This window comes from Rhinoraja longicauda, chromosome 41, assembly GCF_053455715.1.
Source record: "Rhinoraja longicauda isolate Sanriku21f chromosome 41, sRhiLon1.1, whole genome shotgun sequence".
Taxonomy (NCBI): Eukaryota; Metazoa; Chordata; class Chondrichthyes; order Rajiformes; family Arhynchobatidae; genus Rhinoraja; species Rhinoraja longicauda.
In genome coordinates this window covers 5,027,956-5,051,022 of record NC_135993.1, presented here as the reverse complement: position 1 = coordinate 5,051,022, position 23,067 = coordinate 5,027,956, and the positions used below count along the sequence as shown (strand labels likewise).

At 44.2% G+C, this 23,067-nt stretch overlaps 2 protein-coding genes across 2 annotated transcripts in view; one reads left to right on the top strand and one right to left on the bottom strand.

The window, feature by feature from the left end:
* Positions 1–3,015: 3,015 nt before the first annotated feature.
* Positions 3,016–12,900, bottom strand: fkrp (fukutin related protein). The gene is made up of 2 exons (XM_078431149.1): positions 12,863–12,900; positions 3,016–6,666 (listed from the first exon to the last, which is right to left on the bottom strand). The coding sequence occupies exon 2, from the start codon at positions 6,497–6,499 to the stop codon at positions 4,994–4,996; it is 1,506 nt and encodes a 501-aa protein (XP_078287275.1). The 5' UTR covers positions 6,500–6,666; positions 12,863–12,900; the 3' UTR covers positions 3,016–4,993.
* The window catches only part of LOC144611846 (striatin-3-like), a 53,947-nt gene continuing 43,328 nt past the window's right edge, over positions 12,449–23,067 (top strand). The window contains exons 1-3 of the mRNA XM_078431148.1: positions 12,449–12,708; positions 20,694–20,797; positions 21,856–21,929. Of these exons, the coding sequence (XP_078287274.1) occupies positions 12,490–12,708; positions 20,694–20,797; positions 21,856–21,929 (397 nt within the window). The 5' untranslated portion in view covers positions 12,449–12,489. The remainder of the gene's footprint in view (positions 12,709–20,693; positions 20,798–21,855; positions 21,930–23,067) is intronic.

The following is a 23,067-nucleotide window of genomic DNA, read 5'->3' as shown; positions in this document are numbered from 1 at the left end:
TTTTGTCTCCATTTTGTTGTGACATTGCAAGGACTATTTTGTTATATCACAAGGATAACTTTGTTTGCCCGCGTAGTGACATGTATATGTGGGAATGACGTAATATGGGCAAGGCACTCTGGTTCCAGGTGGCCGTGAAATAAACGGAGTCTTGATTTATGCACAGCTTCAAACCCCTAAATACGTGTACCTGTGGTCATTCCAGAGTCATAACAACGGTACAACAGATACCGGACCACGAAGTACAACACATTTCACCTCCAACCTTGACTGGTATCGTCCATCCAGCTGCCCATCGCCCCATCTCACCTAAATCCAGCTATCATTTGTGTGGGAAGGAATTGCAGATGCTGGTTTACACCGAAGATAAGACACAAAAAGTCGGAGATACTCAGCAGGTCAGGCAGCATCTCTGGAGAGAAGGAATAGACGTTTCGGGTTGAGATCGTTCTTCAGACTGGGAGTCAGTGAAGAGGGAAACGAGAGGTATGTAAAGGTACAGAGAACCTCTCTAGTTTACCTCTCTAGTTTCCCTCTCCCCTGACTCTCAGTCTGAAGAAGGGTCTCAGCCCGAAACGTCTATTACCATTCTCTAGAGATGCAGCCTGATGCGCTGAGCTCCTCCAGTTTATTGTGTCTATCTTCCACCTATCATTTGCCAGTTTTTGACCAACCCCTTCCCCTCGCCTCTCTTTACTAGATTTCTACCCCCATCAGCCTCACACACCATCTATCCCATTCCCTCCACAGAGGCTGCCTGACCTGCTGAGTTCCAAACATGATGCCAAGACCATCACTTATATATACAGAACACGTAGAACATGAAGTGCGGTTCTAGACACAGAAAGCTGGAGTAACTCAGCGGGTCAGACGGCATTTCTGGAGAAAAGGAAGAGGTGACATTTTGGGTCGAGACCCTTCTTCAGAGCTGAAACGTCACCAGAGATGTGTCTGACCCGCTGAGTTAAACCAGCTTTTTGTGTCTAGACCAACCCGAGAGCAGTGCTGAACTACTATCTGCCTCTTCGATGACCCTCGGACTATCCTTGATCGGACTTTGCTGGCTTTACCTTGCACTGAACGTTATTCCCTTATCACGTATCTATACACTATAAATGGATTTATTGTAATCATGTATTGTCTTTCTGGTGATTGGTTAGCACGCAACATAAGCTTTTCACTGTACCTCGGTACACGTGACAATAGACTAGGCTGAACTTGTGTCTATCGTTGGTTTAAACCAGCATCTGCAGTTCCTTCCTACAAGTGAAGTGCTGTTCTTTCAGCTTGCATGTGGTCTCACTCTGGTAGTGGAGGAGGCTGAGGACTTTGACTCCAGAGGTGAAAGTACTACACTTAACTACCGATAACAAATGGCTAAATGGTGCAGAAAACCCTTGATTCAAAGCCCAGTATGGTGAACTTACTCTGTTTGAAGAAAAAAACCCTGCAAATGCTGGTTTAAATCAAAGGTAGACACAAAATGCTGGAGTAACTCAGCGGGTCAGGCAGCAGCTCTGGAGAGAAGGAATGGGTGACATCACCCATTCCTTCTCTCCAGAGCTGCTGCCTGACCCGCTGAGTTACTCCAGCATTTTGTGTCTGGCTTTGCTCTGTTTGAATATTCATCTTGTGGTTGGAGGGAAAAGCAACTACCCTTTTGGCCTCCGTTGGAAATGTCCTATATAACTAAAGTTTGTTGACACTTCCAAGTATGCTGCAAATCAGTTTGAGATGTTGTGAGATTAAAATCAGAAAACGCTGGAAATTTTCACCATGTTAGGCATCACCCGTGGAGAAACAAAGTGAACTATGAAATACCTGGACAAGAAAGCCTCTACTTCCTTAGGAAGCTTAGGAAGTTTGGCATGTCCCCAACAACTCTCACCAACTTCTGCAGGTGCACCGTAGAAAGCATTTTAATCGGGATACATCACAGCCTGGTTTGGGAACAGCTCCATCCAAGACCTCGAGAGAATAGTGGGCGAAGCCCAGACCATCACACAAACCAACCTCCCTTCCATTGACTTCAGGCGGCACAGCGTTAGAGCTGCTGCCTTACAGCGAATGCAGCGCCGGAGACTCAGGTTTGATCCTGACTACGGGCGCTGTACTGTACGGAGTTTGTACGTTCTCCCCATGACCTGCGTGGGTTTTCTCCGAGATCTTCGGTTTCCTCCCACACTCCAAAGACGTACAGGTTTGTAGGTTAATTGGCTGGGCAAATGTAAAAATTGTCCCTAGTAGGTGTAGGATAGTGTTAGTGTGCGGGGATCGCTGGGCGGCACGGACCCAAGTGGGCCGAAAGGTCCTGTTTCTGCGCTGTATCTCTAAATCTAAAAATCTAAAAAATTTACACCTCACGCTGCCTCGGCAAGGCCACCAGCATACTTAGACACGAGTCGCACCCTGCCCACTCCCTTTTCTCCCCTCTCCCATCAGGCAAAAGGTATAGGTGTGACAACGCATACGGGGTTAGGAGGGAGCGATAGATCAGCCATAATTGAATGGCGGGGTAGACTTGATGGGCCGAATGGCCTAATTCATCTCCTATTCTTTATGACCCTGTACACACTAGGGACAATTTACAATTTTACTGAAGCCAATTAACCTACAAACCCTTATGTCTTTGGAGTGTGGGAGGAAACCAGAGCACCCGGGCAAAACTCACGTAGTCAGAGGGAGAATGTGTAAACTCCATACAGTCGGCACCTGTGGTCAGCTCAAGAACTTTGCACATACAAACTGGGACTTGAAAATTGCACCAAAACTGGTGATTCTGTATACTGTCTCAGTGTACTACTACTATACACTTATATTGTATCTGAGATACTTCCCTAAGATGCATCTAAGTGCTGATGTACAGTGATATATGTACTTAACTGCATACAAAAATGAATTTCACTGAACCTTGGTAGGTGACAAGTAAAGTACCATTGAATCAGAGTAAGAACTGGAGAAACAGAATGGATAAAGCCCCATGCGTATAAATGACAAGTATACATGGACTGTAAAAACCACATTTAATGGGCAATAGTTTAGTTCATCAAATTGTGTATGCATACACCGATCAGCCAAAACATTATGACCTGATGAGCCAAATAATGATGACCAGCTGCCTAATATGCTGTTGGTCCTCCGTGTGCAACCCATACGCAGCAGGGTGCGATGCACTGTGTATTGTGACACATTCCTCCCGTGACCACCATTAACATTTTCTGTGACTTGTGCCGCAGTAGACCTTCTGTCGGTTCGGACCAGACGGGATAACCTTCGTTGCCCTCGCGCATCGATGAGCCTTGGGCGCCCAACACCCTGTCTGTCGCCGGTTTGTGGTTTGTCCCTCCTCGGACCACTGTCGGTAGGTACTCACCACTGCTGACCGGGAGCACCCCACAAGCCTTGCCGTTTCAGAGATGCTCTGACCCAGTCGTCTGGCCAGAACAATTTGGCCCTTGTCAAAGTCGCTCAGATCTTTACTCCTGCCCATTTCTCCTGCATTCAGCACATCAACTTCAAGAACTGACTGTTCACCTGCTGCCTAATATATCCCACCCCTTGACAGCTGCCATTGTAACAAGATAATCAATGTTATTCACTTCGCCTGTCAGTGGTCATAATGTTTTGGCTTATGGGTGCAGAGTTAGCAGCAGGTTTTGCAAGTAATACATCAGAAATGTGGCTGTAATTGGGACATGTTCAACACGGACCCTGCACTGTTGCAGAGCACCCTCTAGAGCTCTGCATATCTTTACATTTCAAGATGTGCATTTATATAATAACACTGGGTCACTTTTTTCCCAGTGCTATATAAATAGTGGTTAAGTCTTAAGATAGACAGTTTCTTCTCGACTGTTATCAGGCAATTGAACTGCCCTACCACAACTAGAGAGCAGTCCTGAACTACCATCTACCTCAATGAAGACCGTTGATCCGACTTCACTGGCATTATCTTGCACTAAACGTTATTCCCTTTATCATGTGTCTGTGCACAGTGAATGACTCGATTGTGATCATGTATTGTCTTTCCGCTGACTGGTTAGCATGCAACAAAAGCTTTTCACTGTACCTCGGTACATGTGACAATAAACTAAAATGAACTGTAATCCCATTACAATATGTGCAGGAAAAAAACTGCAAATGCTGGTTAAAATCGAAGGTAGACACAAAATGCTGAAGTAACTCAGCGGGTCAGGCATCATCTTGGAACAGAAGGAATGGGTGGCGTTTTGGGTCGAGACCCTTCTTTAGACCCGAAACATCACCTACTGTATGTTTCTTTTTTTTTTTTCCTAATCAGATGTGCAGCACTTTGGTCAACGTGGGTTGTTTTTAAATGTGCTATACAAATAAAATTGACTTGACTTGACCTATTCTTTTCTCCAGAGATGCTGCCTGACACGCTGAGTTATTCCAGCACGTTGTGACTATCTTCAGTGAAAACCAGCATCTGCAGTTCCTTCTTACATATGTGGGATATCACGTTACTTTGCAATGGGACTTATCAATAGTACTTCTCCAGATGTTAGAGTGGTTTAGTTTAGTTTCATTTCGTTTATTGTCACCTGTACCGAGGTGCAGTGAAAAGCTTTCCTGGTTAGCATGCAACAAAAGCTTTTCACTGTACCTCGGCACGCGTGACAATAAACAAAACTAAATAAAAGGACGTACCTTTAGAAAGGAGACGAGGAGAAATTTCGTTAGGCAGAGGGTGGTGAATCTGTGGAATTCGTTGCCACAGTGGGGTGTACAGACCAAATCAATGGATATATTTAAGGCAGAGATTGACAGATTCTTGATTAGTATGGGTGTCAGAAGTAATGGGGAAAAGGAAGTTTAGAGCAGCCATTATTCAATGGCGGAGTAGACTTGATGGGCCAAATGGCCTAATTCTGCTCCTATATCTTATGAACTAAACTAAACCACTCTAACATTGGGAGACCCTAAGTGTAACTGGCCCACATCTCCTTCTGAGATGGCCAATATCCTCCACTTAGTCCGTCTTCACAAACTTTTTCTTTGCAGGATTTGGGTACTCTGGGTTTTCGATGACCCCTTCACCGAATTTCAACTCGAGGAAGCGTCGGTGATTGTTCGGTGCATAAGCAGTCACCCCGGCAAACTGCATGGGTACCAGCGGCTTGAGAAAATGCTCGGGGAACTCGACGTCCTGCTTGTGGTCCAGCCAGGTGTTCTTAGTCATGATTCCTTCTCTGGCGTAGAAGGGCCACAGGTCGACGTGTAGGTGGTTGCTCTCGCTGTACTGCACTCGGTAGAACTCCCCTTCCACCGCCTTCTCCCACACGTAGCCGTTCCCGTCGACCACCGAGCCAGAGTCCAGATTCCGCAGCAACTCGCACTTCTCCACGTCTTCCAAGTAGATTCCCAGATCCACGTCGTAGTCCCAGGCAATGATGTCCTGTTGGCGCACTGCTCCCAGTAGGGTGCCACCCTCCATCCAGTAGCGGACGTCCGAGGACTCCAGGATCTTTATGACGTACCTGGCTGTCTCGCGCAAGGCCTTGAGGCAGCAAGGAGGAGTCCACCTGTTCAGATACAGGTAGTCCGGTGTGTCGTCGTGCACGGTGCCGAAGCAGCGCGGAGTGTCCTTGGTGCATCCGTACCACTGCTCCTTCCCGTCGGCCTGGACCACGCGCTTCACGCCAAAGTCTCCGAATAGGTGAGCCAGCCTGGCCTTGACGTGGTTGTCGGCCTTCCACTGGTTGTGGGCTGACATGTAGAGAGAGCGGGGGTATGAGGAGAAGACCACGCTCTCCGCCATCTTCACCCTCCAGCCGTGCAGTGAGGACTGGATGAAGAGGGAGGTCGTGAGCGGCCTCAGCATTGGCTGGGAGAGGTTGAACAAGTCTTCCGTCCGAAGAAGGACTACAGCGTCTCCCGCAATGGCATCGCAAAGCTGACCGCTCGAGGGGCTGTAAACTGCGCTCCATTCCTTCAGGTTAACCCGCAGGTTTAGACACTTGAACATTCCAGAAGGCTGAACAGGGGCTGCGACCATCCGGGCCTTGTCTTTGTTGGCCTCGAATTCCTGAAGAAGGCGGTCGACTTGCTGCATTGAGTCCAGCTGTATTCCATCAGGCACCAAGAGGGTGTACTCCGTCTTGATGTAGAATTCGGGTCTCGTGACATAGTGTGGCTGATCGGGAGATGCTTTCAACAGGATCGTCTGCAGGGTCCGCTTGTTGGGCAGGCCCAGCGGCGGGTAGGGCAGTTTGTCAGCCACCACCAGGATGGGCTGATCTGACCGTACCTTCATGAAGGACTTCACAACGCCCACCACCCAGTTCTCAAAGTCTTCAAACTCTCTTATCAGCACAGTGATTCCAGCGACTCGCGAAACCGATAACCTCCGCGATGCGGCCTTTCCTGGCTCTTTGTGCTTCAGCATTTGCTGCTGGGTTCTCGAGACGCAGTAAAGAACCACCAGATTAATCAATATTGCCCCAGTCAGCAGTATTTGGCATAAACTAATCCGCATTGTGCTGCTTCTGATTCCAGTGGTGTTGGTATTCAATAGCTGCTTTTCTGAAATAATTTCTTGTGGCCTTTTGACATCATAACAGGTAACAAATGTGCCAGGATCGAGATTCTTGGTCAACTTACATGTGCAATTAATTCATCAGGAATGTATTGTCGTGATTGGATCTAAAAATACAAAGAAGCTTTTATGAAGAAGCTAAACAATAAAAAGAAAATGTTATGAAGAACCTAAAACCACTGTGGACGGCTCGATTGTGATCATGTATTGTCTTTATGCTGACTGGTTAGCTCACAACTAAAGTTTTTCACCGTACCTCGGTACACGTGACAATAATCTAAACTAAAACATATCGTTGTGACTGGATAAGTACCCACAGATTGGAACTTAAGGAACCTGCAAACTTTCTGATCGCTCTATTTCTGCATCCTTAGTGTCATTCTGGGCATTATTTTCCTTAAAACCCCTCTGCGATTTCTCTGAACGTGTCACTCCATATCCTTTCCCTATCAAAAGACAAAGTGCCGGAAGAACTCAGTGGTCAGGCAGTATCTGTGGAAGGACTGGACAGGCGATGTTTTGAGTCGGGACCTCATACTTACGGAATCCCGGCCCAAAAAGTCACCTGTCCATTCCCTCCACAGATGCTGCCTGACCCACTGAGCTCTTCCAGCACTTAACTGTTTTGTCCAAGATTCCTGCATCTGCAATTTCTTTCATCTCCTTTTGCTACTCTCTGCTTCTGCTCTGTGTCAGACCCAGGTCATCAAACTAAGAATACCAACACCACTGAAATCAGTCTGAAGACGGGTCCCAACCTGTAACGTCACCTATCCATGTTCTCCAGAGATGCTGCCAGACCTGCCGAGTTACTTTTGTGTCCATCTTCAGTGTAAACCAGCATCTGCAGTTCCTTCCTACGCAAAACGACTTATATTACGTGTGCTGCGTATAAATTCTCGCCATTGAATCCATTTTATTCTGTAAAGAATGGGGTTAGAACTTGTCATCGATAAAAATGCCCAGGGTGTTGCCCACAGTTTTCAAGATTCCAGGGGGTTAAACAAAAGTGAAACACCTTGGCCTTTAATAAGGTTAGGCGCAGATAGACCATATCACTCTATCTGTAACCCAGAAACGAAAGAGGGAGCGTGCATGTATGCAGCAACTGTCAGCTTCCAAGAACATTCCAAAGATTTTACTGCTGCTTTGAAGCAGTCTCTCATACAGTAGAAAATCACAGCGGTCATTTTCAGCACATCATGTTACTGCAATCTGCAGTAATACAAGGCAAGATCATCTCTTTCCTTACTGTTGATTGAGAGGACACAGGGGAACACTCTCATGCTTTTTAAAATATATAGTGCGATGAATCTTTCACATATACCGAAGGCAGATAGGTTTATGTTCCATTCAAAATGCAGCAGGGGCTCCGCTGGTAGGGCTGCTGCCTCTCAGCGCCAGAGACCTGGGTTCAATCCTGACCTCGGGTGCTGTCCGCGTGGAATTTGCACGTTTTTGTGTGACCACATGGATGCTCCGGTTTCTGCCAACATCTCAAAGACGTGTGGGTTTCATAGGCCGCCAGTGTGTAGAAATTGTGATAACAAAGAACCAGGGTGAACGGGTGATCGATGGTCGACGTGGCCTTGGTGGGACAAAATGGTCGGCATGGCCTTGGTGTTTCCGTGCTGTATCTTTGATTCAATCATTCAAGCAACCTCATTTCAGCACAAGTGGCCAGTATGCAGATACACGAAGAAACGGTTTAAGGACTGCCCCAAAGTGTCCCTCAAAGACTTGGACATCAACCTCAGCACTTGGGAGTCTCTTGCTCTGGACCGTCCAACTTGGCGTAGCAAGCTCACCACAGGAGCCCGTGCAGCAGAGAACAGACGCACTGCAGAGGCCCAGAGGAAACGCACCACGCGCAAGGCCCGGGCTACCTCCACTTCAGCACCCATCCACTTGTGTCCTACATGTGGGCATGCCTTCCGGGCCCGGATTGGCCTCACCAGTCACTTCCGGACCCACAGTCACCAATCCTCCAACTGAAAGTGAAGTCATGGTCATCTTCGAACCCGAAGGACGAACAACAACAACAACACGAATGGCCCAATTCTGCTCCTATGTCTTGTGATATTCTGACCAAATTTCAGTCAGGTGCCTATCTGGGTTAGAAGCTCCAGCAGGAATGCTTGCATTTTTTATTGACTCAGATGTCTGATTGCTACTTCAAGACTTTCTTTTACCCTTTTTTAACCTTCCATTTTTAACATAACATTTTATTCAGAACATCTAGGTAAACATTTTCTTTACCTTCCAACCGAACTATTTTTTTTAACCTTCTCTCCGAACTATTTTTAAAACAGCACTTTATTCAGAAGATAGACATAAAATGCTGGAGTAACTCAGCAGATCAGGCAGCATCTCTGGAGAAAATGGATAGGTGACGTTTCGGGTTGGGACCATTTAATTTAAGATTATATTCTAAGATTAATTCTAAGATTTTATTCAGAACATCTGGATAAACTGCCCAAATCTCGCTGGCTCGAAGGGCTAAATGGCCTACTCCTGCACCTATTGCCTGTTGTCTATAGTTTTGGACTGTACTCTATCTGCTTCTTAATTTTCTCAGATTCCTATGCTCCAATGTCCAAATTCCACTTGCACATCCACAATTTCCAATGGTCCAGCAGTGGTGGTCACAACTTCAGTTAGCCCGGCCCTGGGTTTTTGAATTTCTCAGTAAATACCTCTGCTTCTTCAAAGTTCTTTAAGAGTCAAAGAGCCATGCAATGTGGAAACAGGCCTTTCAGCCAGACTTCCCCCATGCCGACCAACATGCCCCCAACTACACTAATACCACTTGCCTGCGTTTGGCCCTTTTCCCTTTAAACCTGTCCTCTCCTTGCACTTGTTCAAATGTTTTTGAGATACTCCTTAAAACCAAACTTTATTTCATTTTGTCCTAATGGGTTCTTGGTGTCAGATTTGATCTCGTGAAGTGCCTTGGGAAGTGTTACCAAGTTCAAGATCCTGTGAAAATCCAAGTTTGACCCACTGTGAGAGAACATGTGACATAACTGGGGGTCTGTTTGATGCTTATTGATAGTGCAGGTTGGAAATAAAACAGAATAAGTACCAGTGCTATAGCAATTTGCCCACGTGTCTACCTCCCCCTGAGATGTAAGCCTGGATTACGTGCTTAAATCTTTTGAGTTCTGGTGGGAAAATCTAGGTCAAGTAGGACATGGCTTAAAAAATAAAGTCAGGTATTGCAGATGTTAAACTCAGAAAAAAAGCAAAGGATGGTTAAAAAAAATTATCTTCCATAAACTCCAATTGTGAGTGGGGCAATTGTTTTCAAGAGAGTGTTAGATTTAGCTCTTAGGGCTAAAGGAATCAAGGAATATGGGGGAAAAGCAAGAACGGGGTACTAATTTTAGATGATCAGCCATGACCATCTTGAATGGCGGTGCTGGCTCGAAGGGCCGAATGGCCTGCACCTATTTTTCTATGTTTCTCTGTTACTTTTCAGAGATAGATCTTTATGATGTAAAAATGTTCCGTGACAAAGAGAAAATGTAGGTATATGGGCAAAGATGCCACTGAATGATGGAATAGACTGAGATTAAAAGGTTTATACCAAAGATAGACACAAAATGCTGGAGTAACTCAGCGGGTCAGGTGGCATCTCTGGAGAACATGGGAAGGGTCCCAATCTGTAACGTCACCTATCCATGTTCTCCAGAGATGCTGCCTGACCTGCTGAGTTACTCCAGCATTTTATGTCTATCTTTGGTCTAAACCATCCGCAGTTCCTTTTTATCATATTGTAAAATGTCATGTCCTTCCACGCATGTTCTACTCACCCTCAAGAGCATGCAAAAAAAACCCAGACACTTAATTGTCAGAAATCTTCTCCTTCTTCTGAATAAAACTGAATATGCTCTCCAGCACCTATTCTTTACATCCGAACCCAAGCAGCACTGGCAGAATATTCATCTTCGCCCCCTAGCTCTCCCTATCCTTCCTTTCTCTCCTTCCTTCACTTTCTCCCTCCATCTCCTTCATACTCTCTCTCCACCTCCCTCACACTTTCTCGCCCCTTCTCTTTCCCTCCTTCTTCTCTCTTCTTCACTTTCTCCCTCTCTGCACTCTCCCCACTTCTCTCCCACTCTGCTCTCTCTCTCTCTCTCTCCTTCATTCTAACTCACTCACTCTCACATTCACCCTCCTTCTGTCACTCTCTCTCTATCTCCTTCATTCTCACTCTCTCCTTCCCTCCACTTTCTCCCTCTCTACACTCTATCTTGTTCTCTCTCCCTCACTCTCATTCACTCCGTCACCCTCCCCTTCTTTCCTTCACTCGCTTTTTGTTTTTTCTCTCTCTCTCTCTCTCTCTCTCTCTCTCTCTCTCTCTCTCTCTCTCTCTCTCTCTCTCTCTCTCTCTCTCTCTCTCTCTCTCTCTCTCTCTCTCTCTCTCTCTCGTCTCTCCTCCCCTTTCTCTCTTCTCTCCTCCCCCTTTCTTCCCCCTTTTTCTCTTCCCCCTTCCATTTTCTCTCTTCTCTCTTTCTCTCCCCCTTTCTTTCTCTCTCCTACCCCTTTCTCTTACTCTCTTCCCCTTCTCTTTCTCTCTCCTCTTTCTCCCTTTTCTTTCCCCCTTTCTTTTTCTCTCTCCTCTCCCCCTTTCTTTCTCTCTCCTACCCCTTCCTCTCCTCTCTCTTCTCTTTCCTCCTTTCTTTTTCTCTCTCCCCCCTTGCTTTCTCCCTCCCTCCCTCCCTCCCTCCCTCCCTCCCTCCCCTTTCTCTCTTCCTCTCCTCTCTCTTCTCTTTCCCCCTTCCTTTTTCTCTCTCCCCTCCCCTTTCTTTCTCCCTCCCCCTTTCTCTCTTCCTCCCCCCTTTCTTTCTCTCCTAAATCTTTCTCTTCCCCTTTCTCTCCTCCCCTTTCTCTCTTCTCTTTCCCCTGTCTTTTTCTCTCTCCCCTCCCCCTATCTCTTTCCCCTTTCTTTCTCTCTCCCTTCCCCCTTTCTTTCTCTCTCTTCTCTTTCCTCCTTTGTTTTTCTCTCTCCCCTTCCCTGTCTCTTTCCCACTTTCTTTCTCCCTCCCTCCCTTCTCTCTCCCCCTTCTCTTTTCCCCTTTCTTTCTTCCCCTTTCTCTCTTCCCCTTTCTCTCTTCTCTTCCCCCTTTCTTTTTCTCTCTCCCCTTCTCTCTCCCTCCCGCCTCCCTTTCTCTCTCCCTCCCCCCTTTCTCTCTCCCTCCCCCCTTTCTATCTCCCTCCCTCCCCCCTTTCTCTCTCCTCCCCCTCTTACTCGGTCTCTCCCCTTTCTCTCCTCCCCCTTTCTCTCTTCCCCTTTCTCTCTCTCTCTCCCTCCCCCCTTTCTCTCTCCTCCCCCTTACTCTGTCTCTCCCTCTTTCTCTCCCCCCTTTCTCTCTCTTCCCCTTTCTCTCTCTTCCCCCTTTCTCTTTCACCTTCTCTCTCCCTCCCCCCCTTTCTCTCTCCTCCCCCCCTTTCTCTCTCCTCCCTCCCCCCTTTCTCTCTCCCTCCCCCCTTTCTCTCTCCTCCCCCCTTTCTCTCTCCTCCCCCCCCCTTTCTCTCTCCTCCCCCCCCCTTTCTCTCTCCTCCCCCCCTTTCTCTCTCCCCCCCCCCTTTCTCTCTCCTCCCCCTCTTACTCTGTCTCTCCCTCTTTCTCTCCCCCCCTTTCTCTCTCTTCCCCTTTCTCTCTCTTCCCCCTTTCTCTTTCACCTTCTCTCTCCCTCCTCCCCCCCCTTTCTCTCTCCTCCCCCTCTTACTCTGTCTCCTCCCCTTTCTCTCTCTCTTCCCCTTTCTCTCTCCCTCTCTCTTCCCCTTTCTCTCTCAATGCTGAAGGCAGAGGATGTTGTGATGGCGCACTATTTGGCAGGAAGTCTCTGGGCAGCGCGGCGAGTGCGGCTGCGCGGCGGGGCTCCCACTATCTGGCAGGGGGACAGACGGCGGCGGCGGCGGCGATGGACGGACAGGCAGCGGCCGCCATGGCTTCAACGGGCGCCAACTCAGGCTGTCCCAGCCCGGCTCTCGCCTCGGCGGCGCTGGATAAAATCCCCTCAGACAACTCGGGCGAGCCCGACGCCTACACGGTGCCGGGGATTTTACACTATATCCAGCACGAGTGGGCGCGATTCGAGATGGAAAAAACGCGATGGGAAGCGGAAAAAGCCGAGCTGCAAGTAAGTGAGGGAGGTGAAAAAAAAAAATCTACCCACAAAAAAACCCCGCTCCAAACCTCCCGGCCAGCTCTTTACCTCAAAACAGGTCGATCTATGAGGAAAAAGCAGTTCGAAAATGTATTTTACGCGGAGGAAACGCTGCAGTTTATTTTACCTTCTATTGTTGCGGAGGGTCGCTGGTGCGCCGCCATCTTGGATTTAAAGATGGCGGCCTGTGGTTATGTCATTAGCCAAGGTACTCTAGGCAAGGAATAATTGGAATTACTAACACTTTATTTCCATTCAAACTTGCAATTAATACACCAATGCATTGCCACCATTGCTACGTTTTTTAAATTTCCCTTTCCAGTTTGCAAGTTAGAAGTACCAGGCTTGCTGGAGGCAATTCCCCAAATGTCAGACCTCTTCTTGATGCAAATGATCTATTATTCCTTTGTTTATGTGTACATAGATTTCGTAACTTGGTAAATGCACTTGTTCTGTCAGGGCAGATCTTACTTGGTAGTGTGCGGCTGGTTTGTACTGCCACTGACTTTGTCTTTTGCATCGATCTGTCGGTTTTGGACAGTTGCCAAGTTCCCCAAATTATATTTATATTGCTTAAGTGAGCAGGTAGATTTAATTTTAAATTGTCTCATTATGCAAAAGACAAGAAAAATAGATGTTGTTTGCAAACCTCACTTAACATTTTGTGTATGATTTTATTCCCCAGCAGTAAATTTGCTGATTCAACATCAAATTAATGTGGGTGCCTGTTCCAAAAATAGTGCACTTCATCTTATCATTGCTTGGGTTCAGATTTGTAGCTACTGACAGAGGAAAGAAAGGTCTGAGCAACCTTTGTGTAACCAGCCTGTTGTGCCAAGGGCACTTTCCCTGATTTTGACTTTTTTTACACAGAAAACTGATTTGGTTGCTTTAGTTTCTCCATTGTTTGCTGTTAAATATGATCTGCAGCCATTCTAGCTGTTCTATTGTATAAAATCTATTCTATAGGGTGATGACTGTTTTTAGAAACCCCAGAGCCATTTTTATTAAACTAGGACACAGACCTAAATTTGGGACAGTCAATTGTAAAAGTTTTTATTCCCTATTGGTTGCAGTCACCTTGATACAAATCTTATAACAGTATTGCAATACTCAGATAGATTTATAAAGAAATAAAATACACACTGACATTATTGTACTGAAGGTTAATTTGTAGTCAGCAAGGATAAAATAAGGTGGCACTGATGCAGCAAAGCGTAGCGATGAGTGATTCTCCCTGACAAGCAACTGTGAAGTTGTGCAATAGCACACTTACTAAACGGTCATGTGTTGATTGATGAAATGAGAATATGTATGCTCCTGTGAGCTAATATTTCACAATTATTATGGAAGAGGAAGATAGACAGGCCAGTGACCTACTGTCAGTTATATTGTGATGGTTGCTATGCAACTATTGAATATTATCCCAGGATGTTTGTCTAACTTTGACCCTCCCCTTCCTGTCCTCCCACGACAGTACCTCCAATAGGCTAAATCTGCTGTCGTGACCATACTGCATTAGCTTAAAGGTCAGTGACCTCTTAAGTGGGTTTGAGTAGAAAATTGGGAATATTGTAAACTCCTCTTTTGGCATTTCTAAAAATGTACTTTGGGTCAACAGACAGAGTTGAACTTTATCTCACTATGAACTCTGGTTGACAATTATGTCTTCTGTAGATACCTCAAAATAGTAGTAAGCCTTTTAAAGGCGTTTTAATCTTAAGTGGTAAAGTTGCTCTTATTGCTTTTTAACTGGGAGTTACAGGGCTTTGCTGTTGCTTGATTGTCACCACCTCCAATTATATTTCTAAGCTAAGATGTTGTCCTGGCTTGGAGGTAATCTTGTCATTACTCATCCACTGTCCATGTAATTGTAGCTGGTGGAGGTTTTTGGTTTTTGAAGTGCTATTGAATTATTGTTTTGGTACATGCATCCCACTGTCATACATTGAATAAGTGTTATGTTATATTAAGCTAAGCCTGTGGAGAGTATTCTATTATAAATATAGCTGCTAGAGATGCTTGAGGGAGTCCATGTCTGATTTGCTTGTTACTGAGTGGTATTTTGTCTATGTTGCCTCTTGTTCCAGCAGGTGTACAGCACAGGAATACTTCGGCCACAATGTCTGTGCTGAACATGATGCCATGTTAATATGATCTCATCTGTCTGTACGTGATCCATATCTCTAGTACTTGCACTTCCATGTGCCTGTCTAAGAGCCTCTTAAACGCCATTATCATATCTGTCTCCACGAGAACCCCTAGCACTGCTTTCTCGGCCCCCATCACTCTGTGTAAAAAAACAACTTGCCTTGCTCATCTCCCTTAAACATTCCCCCTCTCGCCTTATAGCTGTGCCCTCTAGTGTTAGACATTTACACCTTGGGGAAAAGGGTTCTGTATCCTATCTATGCCTCTCATAATTTTATATCAAGTCTCCTCTCAAACTCTCTGACATTCCAGTGCAAGCAATCCAAGTCTATCCAACCGCTTCCTGTAGCTGAAACCCTCCAATCCAGGCAGCATTCCAGTAAACCTCTGCATCCTTGTAATTGGGTGACCAGAACTGTATGCAATACTCAAATGCCTAACCAAAGTCTTAGAGCTGCATTGTGAATGTTTGTTGGCTAACTTTAATAGCTATGTGCATTGAGATCTTGGGTTTCCCCCCACACTCCAAAGACATACAGGTATGCAGGTTAATTGGCTTAGTGTATGTGTAAAATTGACCCTTGTGTGTGTAGGATGTTAATATGTGGGGATCACTGGTCGGCTCGGACTCGGTGGGCCGAAGGGCTTGTTTCTGCGCTGTATCTCCAAACTAAAGAAGAATAAAAAAAGGTATTTATTCACAAAATGCTGGAGTAACTCAGCAGGTCAGGCAGCATCTCAGAAGAGAAGGAATGGGTGACGTTTCGGGTCGAGACCCTTCCTGAGATGCTACCTGACCTGCTGAGTTACTCCAGCATTTTGTGAATAAATACCTTCGATTTGTACCAGCATCTGCGGTTATTTTCCTATACTAAGGATAAAAGAAAGCTAGAATAGCCACAATGGGATAGGCAGCATTTCTGGAGAGAAGGAATGGGTGACGTTTCGGGTCAAGACCCTTCTTCAGACTAGTCAGGGCAAAGGGAAACGAGAGAAATAAGAAAGCTAGAGTTGGGGTAGTGATAGTATGGGTCAGTGGCATGATTTAAAGAGAAAGAAAGAGTGTGAGAATATTTTGGGAGCAGCTGGTACGATAATTAAGTCAAAGGAGTTCCAGTGGATTGTGTGAAGTGCTGCATGGTTCAAATATCCTCTAAACTAACAGGGGAATTACCTGTTTTATTAACGGTTCATTTTCGCATTTTCATTCTGTTCAGACCTTCCCGTTCCCTAGCTGTGGTCAAGTAAGATACTGTAATTCAAAGTATCTGATTCAAGGCCCCCTTGTTAAATTCACATATTTCTGAAATAAACAGTCTTGTTGCCCACAGGAGAGACTAATTTACAATGGGATATCTGGAGAGAAGGAATGGGTGACGTTTCGGGTCGAGACACTTCTTCAGAGTTCTCTCCAGAGATGCTGCCTGTCCCGCTGAGTAACTCCAGCATTTTGTGTCTGTCTTTGGTTTAAGTTAATGATCCCCGACTGGAAGCCTAGCATATGCTGTGGAATTTTACACCTTTTTCCATGGCAGATGGATGCTAATAGCATCTTTTTATTTGTGTTACAATTACTGGGATAAATTGACTGTGAAGGTACATGACTTGTGTGCTCGCTGCATGTCTGGAGGAAAATAATTTCTAAATGAACTGTTTTGTAATTACCCCATTGGTTCAGTTGATAATGTCATGGTTGCACAACTATGTGGATAGACTAATTTACAATGGGATATCAGATTTTACCTCTGCAATGGGAATACATTTGCAACATTGACATAGTTAGTAGAAAAGGCCCTGATTTACATCTTTGGGAAAGTGCGCGTGTTTTAAGCATTGAAATGGGGTTGATTTGACTGTGGTTATGGTTTTCCGCACAATTAAGAAGCCTTGTTGACATAAACGGTTCGATGAATGAAGATTCTGCACATTTAGCTTGTCGTTGCAGAAGTTAAATCGGTCTTCAAATTCAGATTGCAAGGTCCTACAAAAATGACTGATAACCATGACCAGGTAGTTAGTTGAGGTGTTCGTTAGAACACCAGAGAAGTTCCCTGTCACTTTGAATAGCGCCATGGGCCTTTAGTTCACCAGATAGGATCTTGGTGTTCTCCATCCAGGGACCTCCAGCAATCCTTCCAGGTGAGACAAATGTTCACATGCACCTCTTCTAATCTCATCGACTACATCTGGTGCTCCCAATTTAGCCTTGTCTCCATGCGCGAGACCAAGCAGAGACTTGGCAACCTTGGACGACCTTCCCTCTTTCCTCCCCCCCCCCCCCCCCCCCCCCCATGTTGTGCTCCACCTGGACCTATTTCTCTCCTTCCCCTTCCACCTGCATACCTTACCCACAATTCACAACTCGCTAATCCTTTTGTCTTACAACTTCTGCCTTCTTACAACTTCAGTCTGAAGAAGGGTCTCGACCCGAAACGTCACGCATTCCTTCTCTCCCGAGATGCTGCCTGACCTGCTGAGTTACTCCAGCATTTTGTGAATAAATCAATCTGCCTTTTCTTCTTTGGCCTTTGTCCAACTACCTGCCTATCAATAGAAAATCCTTACCTATGTCAACTGATTACCTACCAGGTTTTGTCCTGCCTCTTCTCTCTTCCAACTTACACATCCCCTACTCTAACCTAATATCAGTCTGAAGAAAGATCCTAACCTGAAATGTCAACAATCCTTTTCCACAAGAGATGCTACGTGACCCATTGAGTTACTCCAGCATTTTGTGTCCAAGCTCATTTGACAATTGAGCACACTCTCGTTACTATGCTAGCATGATATCCTGAGTAGACACATGGAACTGCAGATGCTGGTGTAAAAAAAAAAGACACACTCTGCTGGAGTAACTGCAGTGAGACTGCATCTCTGGACACATGGATAGGCAATGTTTTGGGCCGGATCCCTTATTCAAACTGATTGAAGGAGATGGGAGAAAATTGTAAGAGAGGTGGGGGCAGGACAAAGCCTGACAAGTGATAGGTTAGAGATAGACAAATGCTGGGGCAACTCAGCTGGTCAAGTAGCATCTCTGGCGAAAAGGAATAGCTGATGTTTCGGGTCGAGACCCTTCTTCAGATCAACTCACAGGTTACCCTTGGGCTGAAGAAATGTCTCCTATTCCTTTCCTCTAGAGATGCTGCTTGATCCACTGAGTTACTCCAGCATTTTGTGTCTACTGTGTAAACGAACATCTGCATATCCTTCCTGCACAAGTGACAGGTTGGTACAGATTAATGGTTTTGATTGGCAGATGGTTGGACAAAGGGCAGAAATTAAAAGGCAAATTGTGTGAGGGTAGATGAGGTGAGAAAGGAGATAATGGTTTAAATGTATTCAATTTCAGAATGACTTTGGAACTTTACATTTTTTTGACTGAGATGATGATCTAACCACCATTCTAACAATTAGGTTTATGTGTAAACAAACATTCTGGTCAGTGTGCTGAAAGCCTGCTGATGCAAGTATTTTCTAGAAGGAATATGGACAAGAAAGGAGTAGGGCAGAAAGAAGGGAAAAATAGCATAAGGAATAACCTAATCTAGTTTTAGAGATATGGTATGGAAACAGGCCCTTTGGCCCACCGAGTCCACGCCTACCATTGATCTCTAGTTCCATGTCATCCCATTTTCTCATCCACTCACTACACAATAAGGGCAATTTTACAAAGGCCAAAAAGGCCGACAAACCTGCATGTCTTTGATATTGGGAGGAAATTGGAGCACCCTGAGGTGACTCACGCGGTCACAGAGAGAACGTGCATGCACCACACCCGAAAGCATCCAAGGTCAGAATCGAACTCTGGTCTCTGGCGCTGTGTGGCAACAGCTCTACTAGCTACACCACTATGCCGCTCTGTGGACTAAATCATGATTACGTAATCAGGCTTTGAGTATACCCAGAGCATTGCACTATAATGGAAATCCTTTATACTAGAGATATATTCAACATGAAGTAATTAGGGGCCATTATGATCCAAAGGATTATTCTTTAACCTTGGAATTAATGAAACAAATGATAAATGGAGATCATACATGGATGGTTGTGCAATTTGTAACTGATTACAGATCAGGATTGGCTTGGCGTAGGAAATTAATCTGATGATTTTAAGAAATTGGTAATAGTGTAATATTGACATTTTGATTGCAGGCGCAGCATGTTATCATTCAATATAATTGCTGGAAGTGATGATAATGTGTTGCAACAAAATGTAAATATTTGTGTAGCATTTGAATTCAGTCGCTCTAATAACAAGCATTACACATGTAAATTGGCAGGCCTGAAATCAATAGATCTTTTTTGAAAATAAAAAAAATAGTTTTGCTTTTAGAGCTACAACACCCAACCACGGATTGCATCGTTATTTGAAAAATACATTTTGAATCGGTATTTTACGAATATTATCATTTGGCTTATGTATGTCATTTTAAGGAAAATTGCTCCTAAGCTAATATACCCTAATATTATGTAACTAATTCCTGTGGAATACTCAGCAGTAATGTTGATATAGAAGTCAAAATCCCCTCTATAGTTACATTTTACAAGCTTGGGTATTTTTAGTTTATTAGAGTCTTAAAGTGATACAGTGTGGAAACAGGCCCTTCGGCCCAACTCGCCCACACCGGCCAACAATGTCCCAGCTACACTAGTCCCACTTGCCTGCGCTTGGTCCATATCCCTCCAAACCCGTCCTGTCCATGTGCCTGTCTAACTGTTTCTTAAACGATGGAATAGTCCCAGCCTCAACTACGTCCTCTGGCAGCTTGTTCCATTCACCCACCACCCTTTGTGTGAAAAAGTAACCCCTCGGATTTCTATTAAATCTTTTCCCCTTCACTTTGAAACTACGTCCTCTGGTCCTTGATTCCCCTACTCTGGGCAAAAGACTCTGTGCATCTACCCGATCTATTCCTCTCATGATTTTGTATACCTCTATAAGATCTCCCCTCATCCTCCTGCGCTCCATGGAATAGAGACCCAGCCTACTCAACCTCTCCCAATAGCTCGCACCGTCTAGTTCTGGCAACATCCTTGTAAATCTTTTCTGACCCCTTTCAAGCTTGACAATATTGAGACTCATTATGTTGAGTAAATCTCATGTCAAGTAGAAAATGTATGATAATTTTGCACATCCATCATTGCACTTCAATGAAATTCAAGTTTGATGCCATTGGAAATCGATCCATGGCTAGTGTTGAGGAGTTCAGCAACTAACAACAAGAACTGCTTGAGACTACAACTTGATTATTTTATTAGATTATTTTGGTATAAATAATGGAAATTAGTCCTGAAAAATAACCAAATAGGTACTTCCAAAGGAAGAAAAAAAATTCTTGAAGGAAACTGATGTTGGCATATATTTTTTCAGTTTTTTAAAATAAATACAGGCGCAGGAACAATCCATTGTTGAAAACACCTGCAATTTGTGCAATGTACCTTTAATTTAAAATAACCTACACAGATAAAATTTGATTCAAATAGTATTACTTGTGTGTGAGTCTTCTCCAGTAGTGTATACTCATCGGTCTACATTTATGGATTTTTTTCTTTCCATAATTGTAATCTGAACATAATTAATTCACCTTTTCAAGCAAATTCTTCACACAATAATTTAGTGATTATGACTATTTAGTCAATTTGAAGGATGTACCAATGTTAAAGATATGTTATTAAAGTAAAGCAGCAAAATGCAGAAATTACACGGCAATTTAGTTGTGCTTAGGCTTAGTGCTTCACAGTATAGAAGTTTTATTACAACTGCTTTACCGTTACTTCAGTGATTATTGGCTTTTATTATTCAGGCACGAGTAGCCTTTCTCCAAGGAGAGAGAAAAGGTCAGGAGAATCTCAAGAAGGATCTAGTCCGGAGAATTAAGATGCTGGAATATGCCTTAAAGCAAGAAAGGTGAGCGCTGTGATCCTCCTGTCATCCCCTTCCTCCACCAAGAATATTTTGGAATGACCTAAAATGAGAAATAATACTTTAACTTCCTCTTTCATCTTGCATCACCATTTTGCTATTTAATCCCTTCAGCCCTTCCATCCTTTCACAGACCTTCCCTGTTCTTCTTTGCTACCATTCCCATTTTCAATTTTCTTTGTATCTTTCAACTTGTTTATGTCCAACTTTTCCCAGTTCTGATCAAAACTGATTTGACCTGAAACTGCTTGGGTATTTTTTTCCTTGCCTCTGAAACATTCCTGTTTTATTTTCTGGCTTCCAATAATTTGCTCCATAAACGAAGTTCAGATAATGGAAAATGATTAAAACTAACCCAAATGGGACTTGAAAGGTTTAAACCTAATAAGTGTGCATTATAAAAATGATCATAGTAGGTTGTCTTTCTATAAAACATGAATATGTTGCAGTTGGAAGAGAAGGGAATTAACCAATAAAACACCACTTGTGTGGTAATAATATTTTTTTACATTAATGCTTGTGAGCCTTTGCTCTGGTTAACTAGTCTTGGAAAGAATTCTGTCAGTGTTCTCATTTCCGATTCATCAGTGAAACTTCTGGGAAATTCCAGGAAAATAGTGAGTGACTGTGAGACTGCAGTAGTAGTGAGCCTGTACCAGTAGTGAGTAGTAGTGACTCATTAGATGAACAGACTTTTGAATGTAGTATCGAAGAGCTGCAAGGCTCTTGAAAATTTTATCAGACAAGACTTGATGTCTTAAAAAAAACATTTGTCTATGATAAAAGTTTCTTTTCAACCTAGTTGCAAAAACATCTTGCCCAAAACATGTTCAAACAACTTGCTAGTAAAGGAAGAAAGTAAATTTACCCCTGGCATACTTGTCAAGAAGCAATGAGATTCGCAGAAATAAATTCCAGGTTGCCTAAGGAGTAGGTGTCCAAATTTGAAAAAAAATAAAATCTGTTATTTTCTTTCTCCCAAGGTGATGCTGTATAAATGCTTCATTTGTTAGTTTTATTTTTATTTCAATTTTCTTTTCCAGGACAAAGTACCACAAGCTGAAGTATGGAACTGAACCAGTTCAAGGTGACACGAAGACAGACACGTCTGAATCGGGTACTCAGGCTATTATTCATGCTTTTGTTAAAATCTAATTAATATATTTAAGTAAAGTCGCTGTTAAGTAGATTAAGTAGTCAGCATTTTTATAGGACCATAAATAATGAAAAATATCTCAAGACTCTACATGTTGATGCTGCACTCGCTCTCCTTTCTCTGTCAGTGTACTCTGGAACAGTATGTATTTTCGTTTGGCCCTTTGAAATCGTTAATGCGTTACAATCAGGACTTGGAGTCTGGCCATTCATCCTGAACCTGATGTACTGTCCAGTGCAGTATCAAAAATTAAGTCTGGCAACTTGAGTTAGGTTTGGATCACTTAGCTTCTGTTTATGCATGCTGCTTGGCACCTATGTAAATCATAGAGTCAGACAGCACAGAAACAGACCCTCAGCCTACCAAGTCCAAGCCCATTTACACTAATCCCATTTTTATAATTCACCTACTCGCAATTTACACTGACCAAATTAACCTCCCAAGCCACACATCTTCATTATCTAGGAAGAAAGGAGGGTTCTGGGTAAAATCCCATACTGCCACAGTGGAGTGTGCAAGCTAATTGAGAACATGGGTCACTGGAGCTGTAAGGCAGCAGCTTTACTAGCTGCACCACTGTGCTATCCACAGTTGCAGCTTTGTCAAGTTGGCACCTTTTATTAGGAACAATTTGGTGTGCCCCTCCAAACTCATTCAACAGGTTGATCTCCTTGTTTGTAATGATAGAGTGCGATATGGTGGAATGTTTTTCTGCTGCTCATGGTCTATGGTGCCTCCTAAATACTAGGTTCTGAGCTTGCAGATCTGTTCTCAATTTGCTCTTATACAATGATTTATGTTCTGGATGTGATGATGGACTTTGTCTCAAAAGAACTTGTCGTTGTCACTCTATTAATGCTGTAGTGGATAGACATATCTTCAACGGGTAGATTGATGAACACATGGTTTTATTCTTTGTGTTTTGTTTGCTCTTCACCTACTTCAGACCTTGCCCAGCAAAGTAGTTCTCCACAATTCATCCAACTCTACTGGTAGGTAGACACAAAATGCTAGAGTAACTCAGCGGGTCAGGCAGCATCTCGGGAGAGAAGGAATGGGTGACGTTTCGGGTCGAGACCCTTCTTCAGACTGATGGTTC

Excerpts from the sequence above, each read along its gene's own strand:
- fkrp (XM_078431149.1), bottom strand. The coding sequence starts at position 6,499 with ATGCGGATTAGTTTATGCCAAATACTGCTGACTGGGGCAATATTGATT.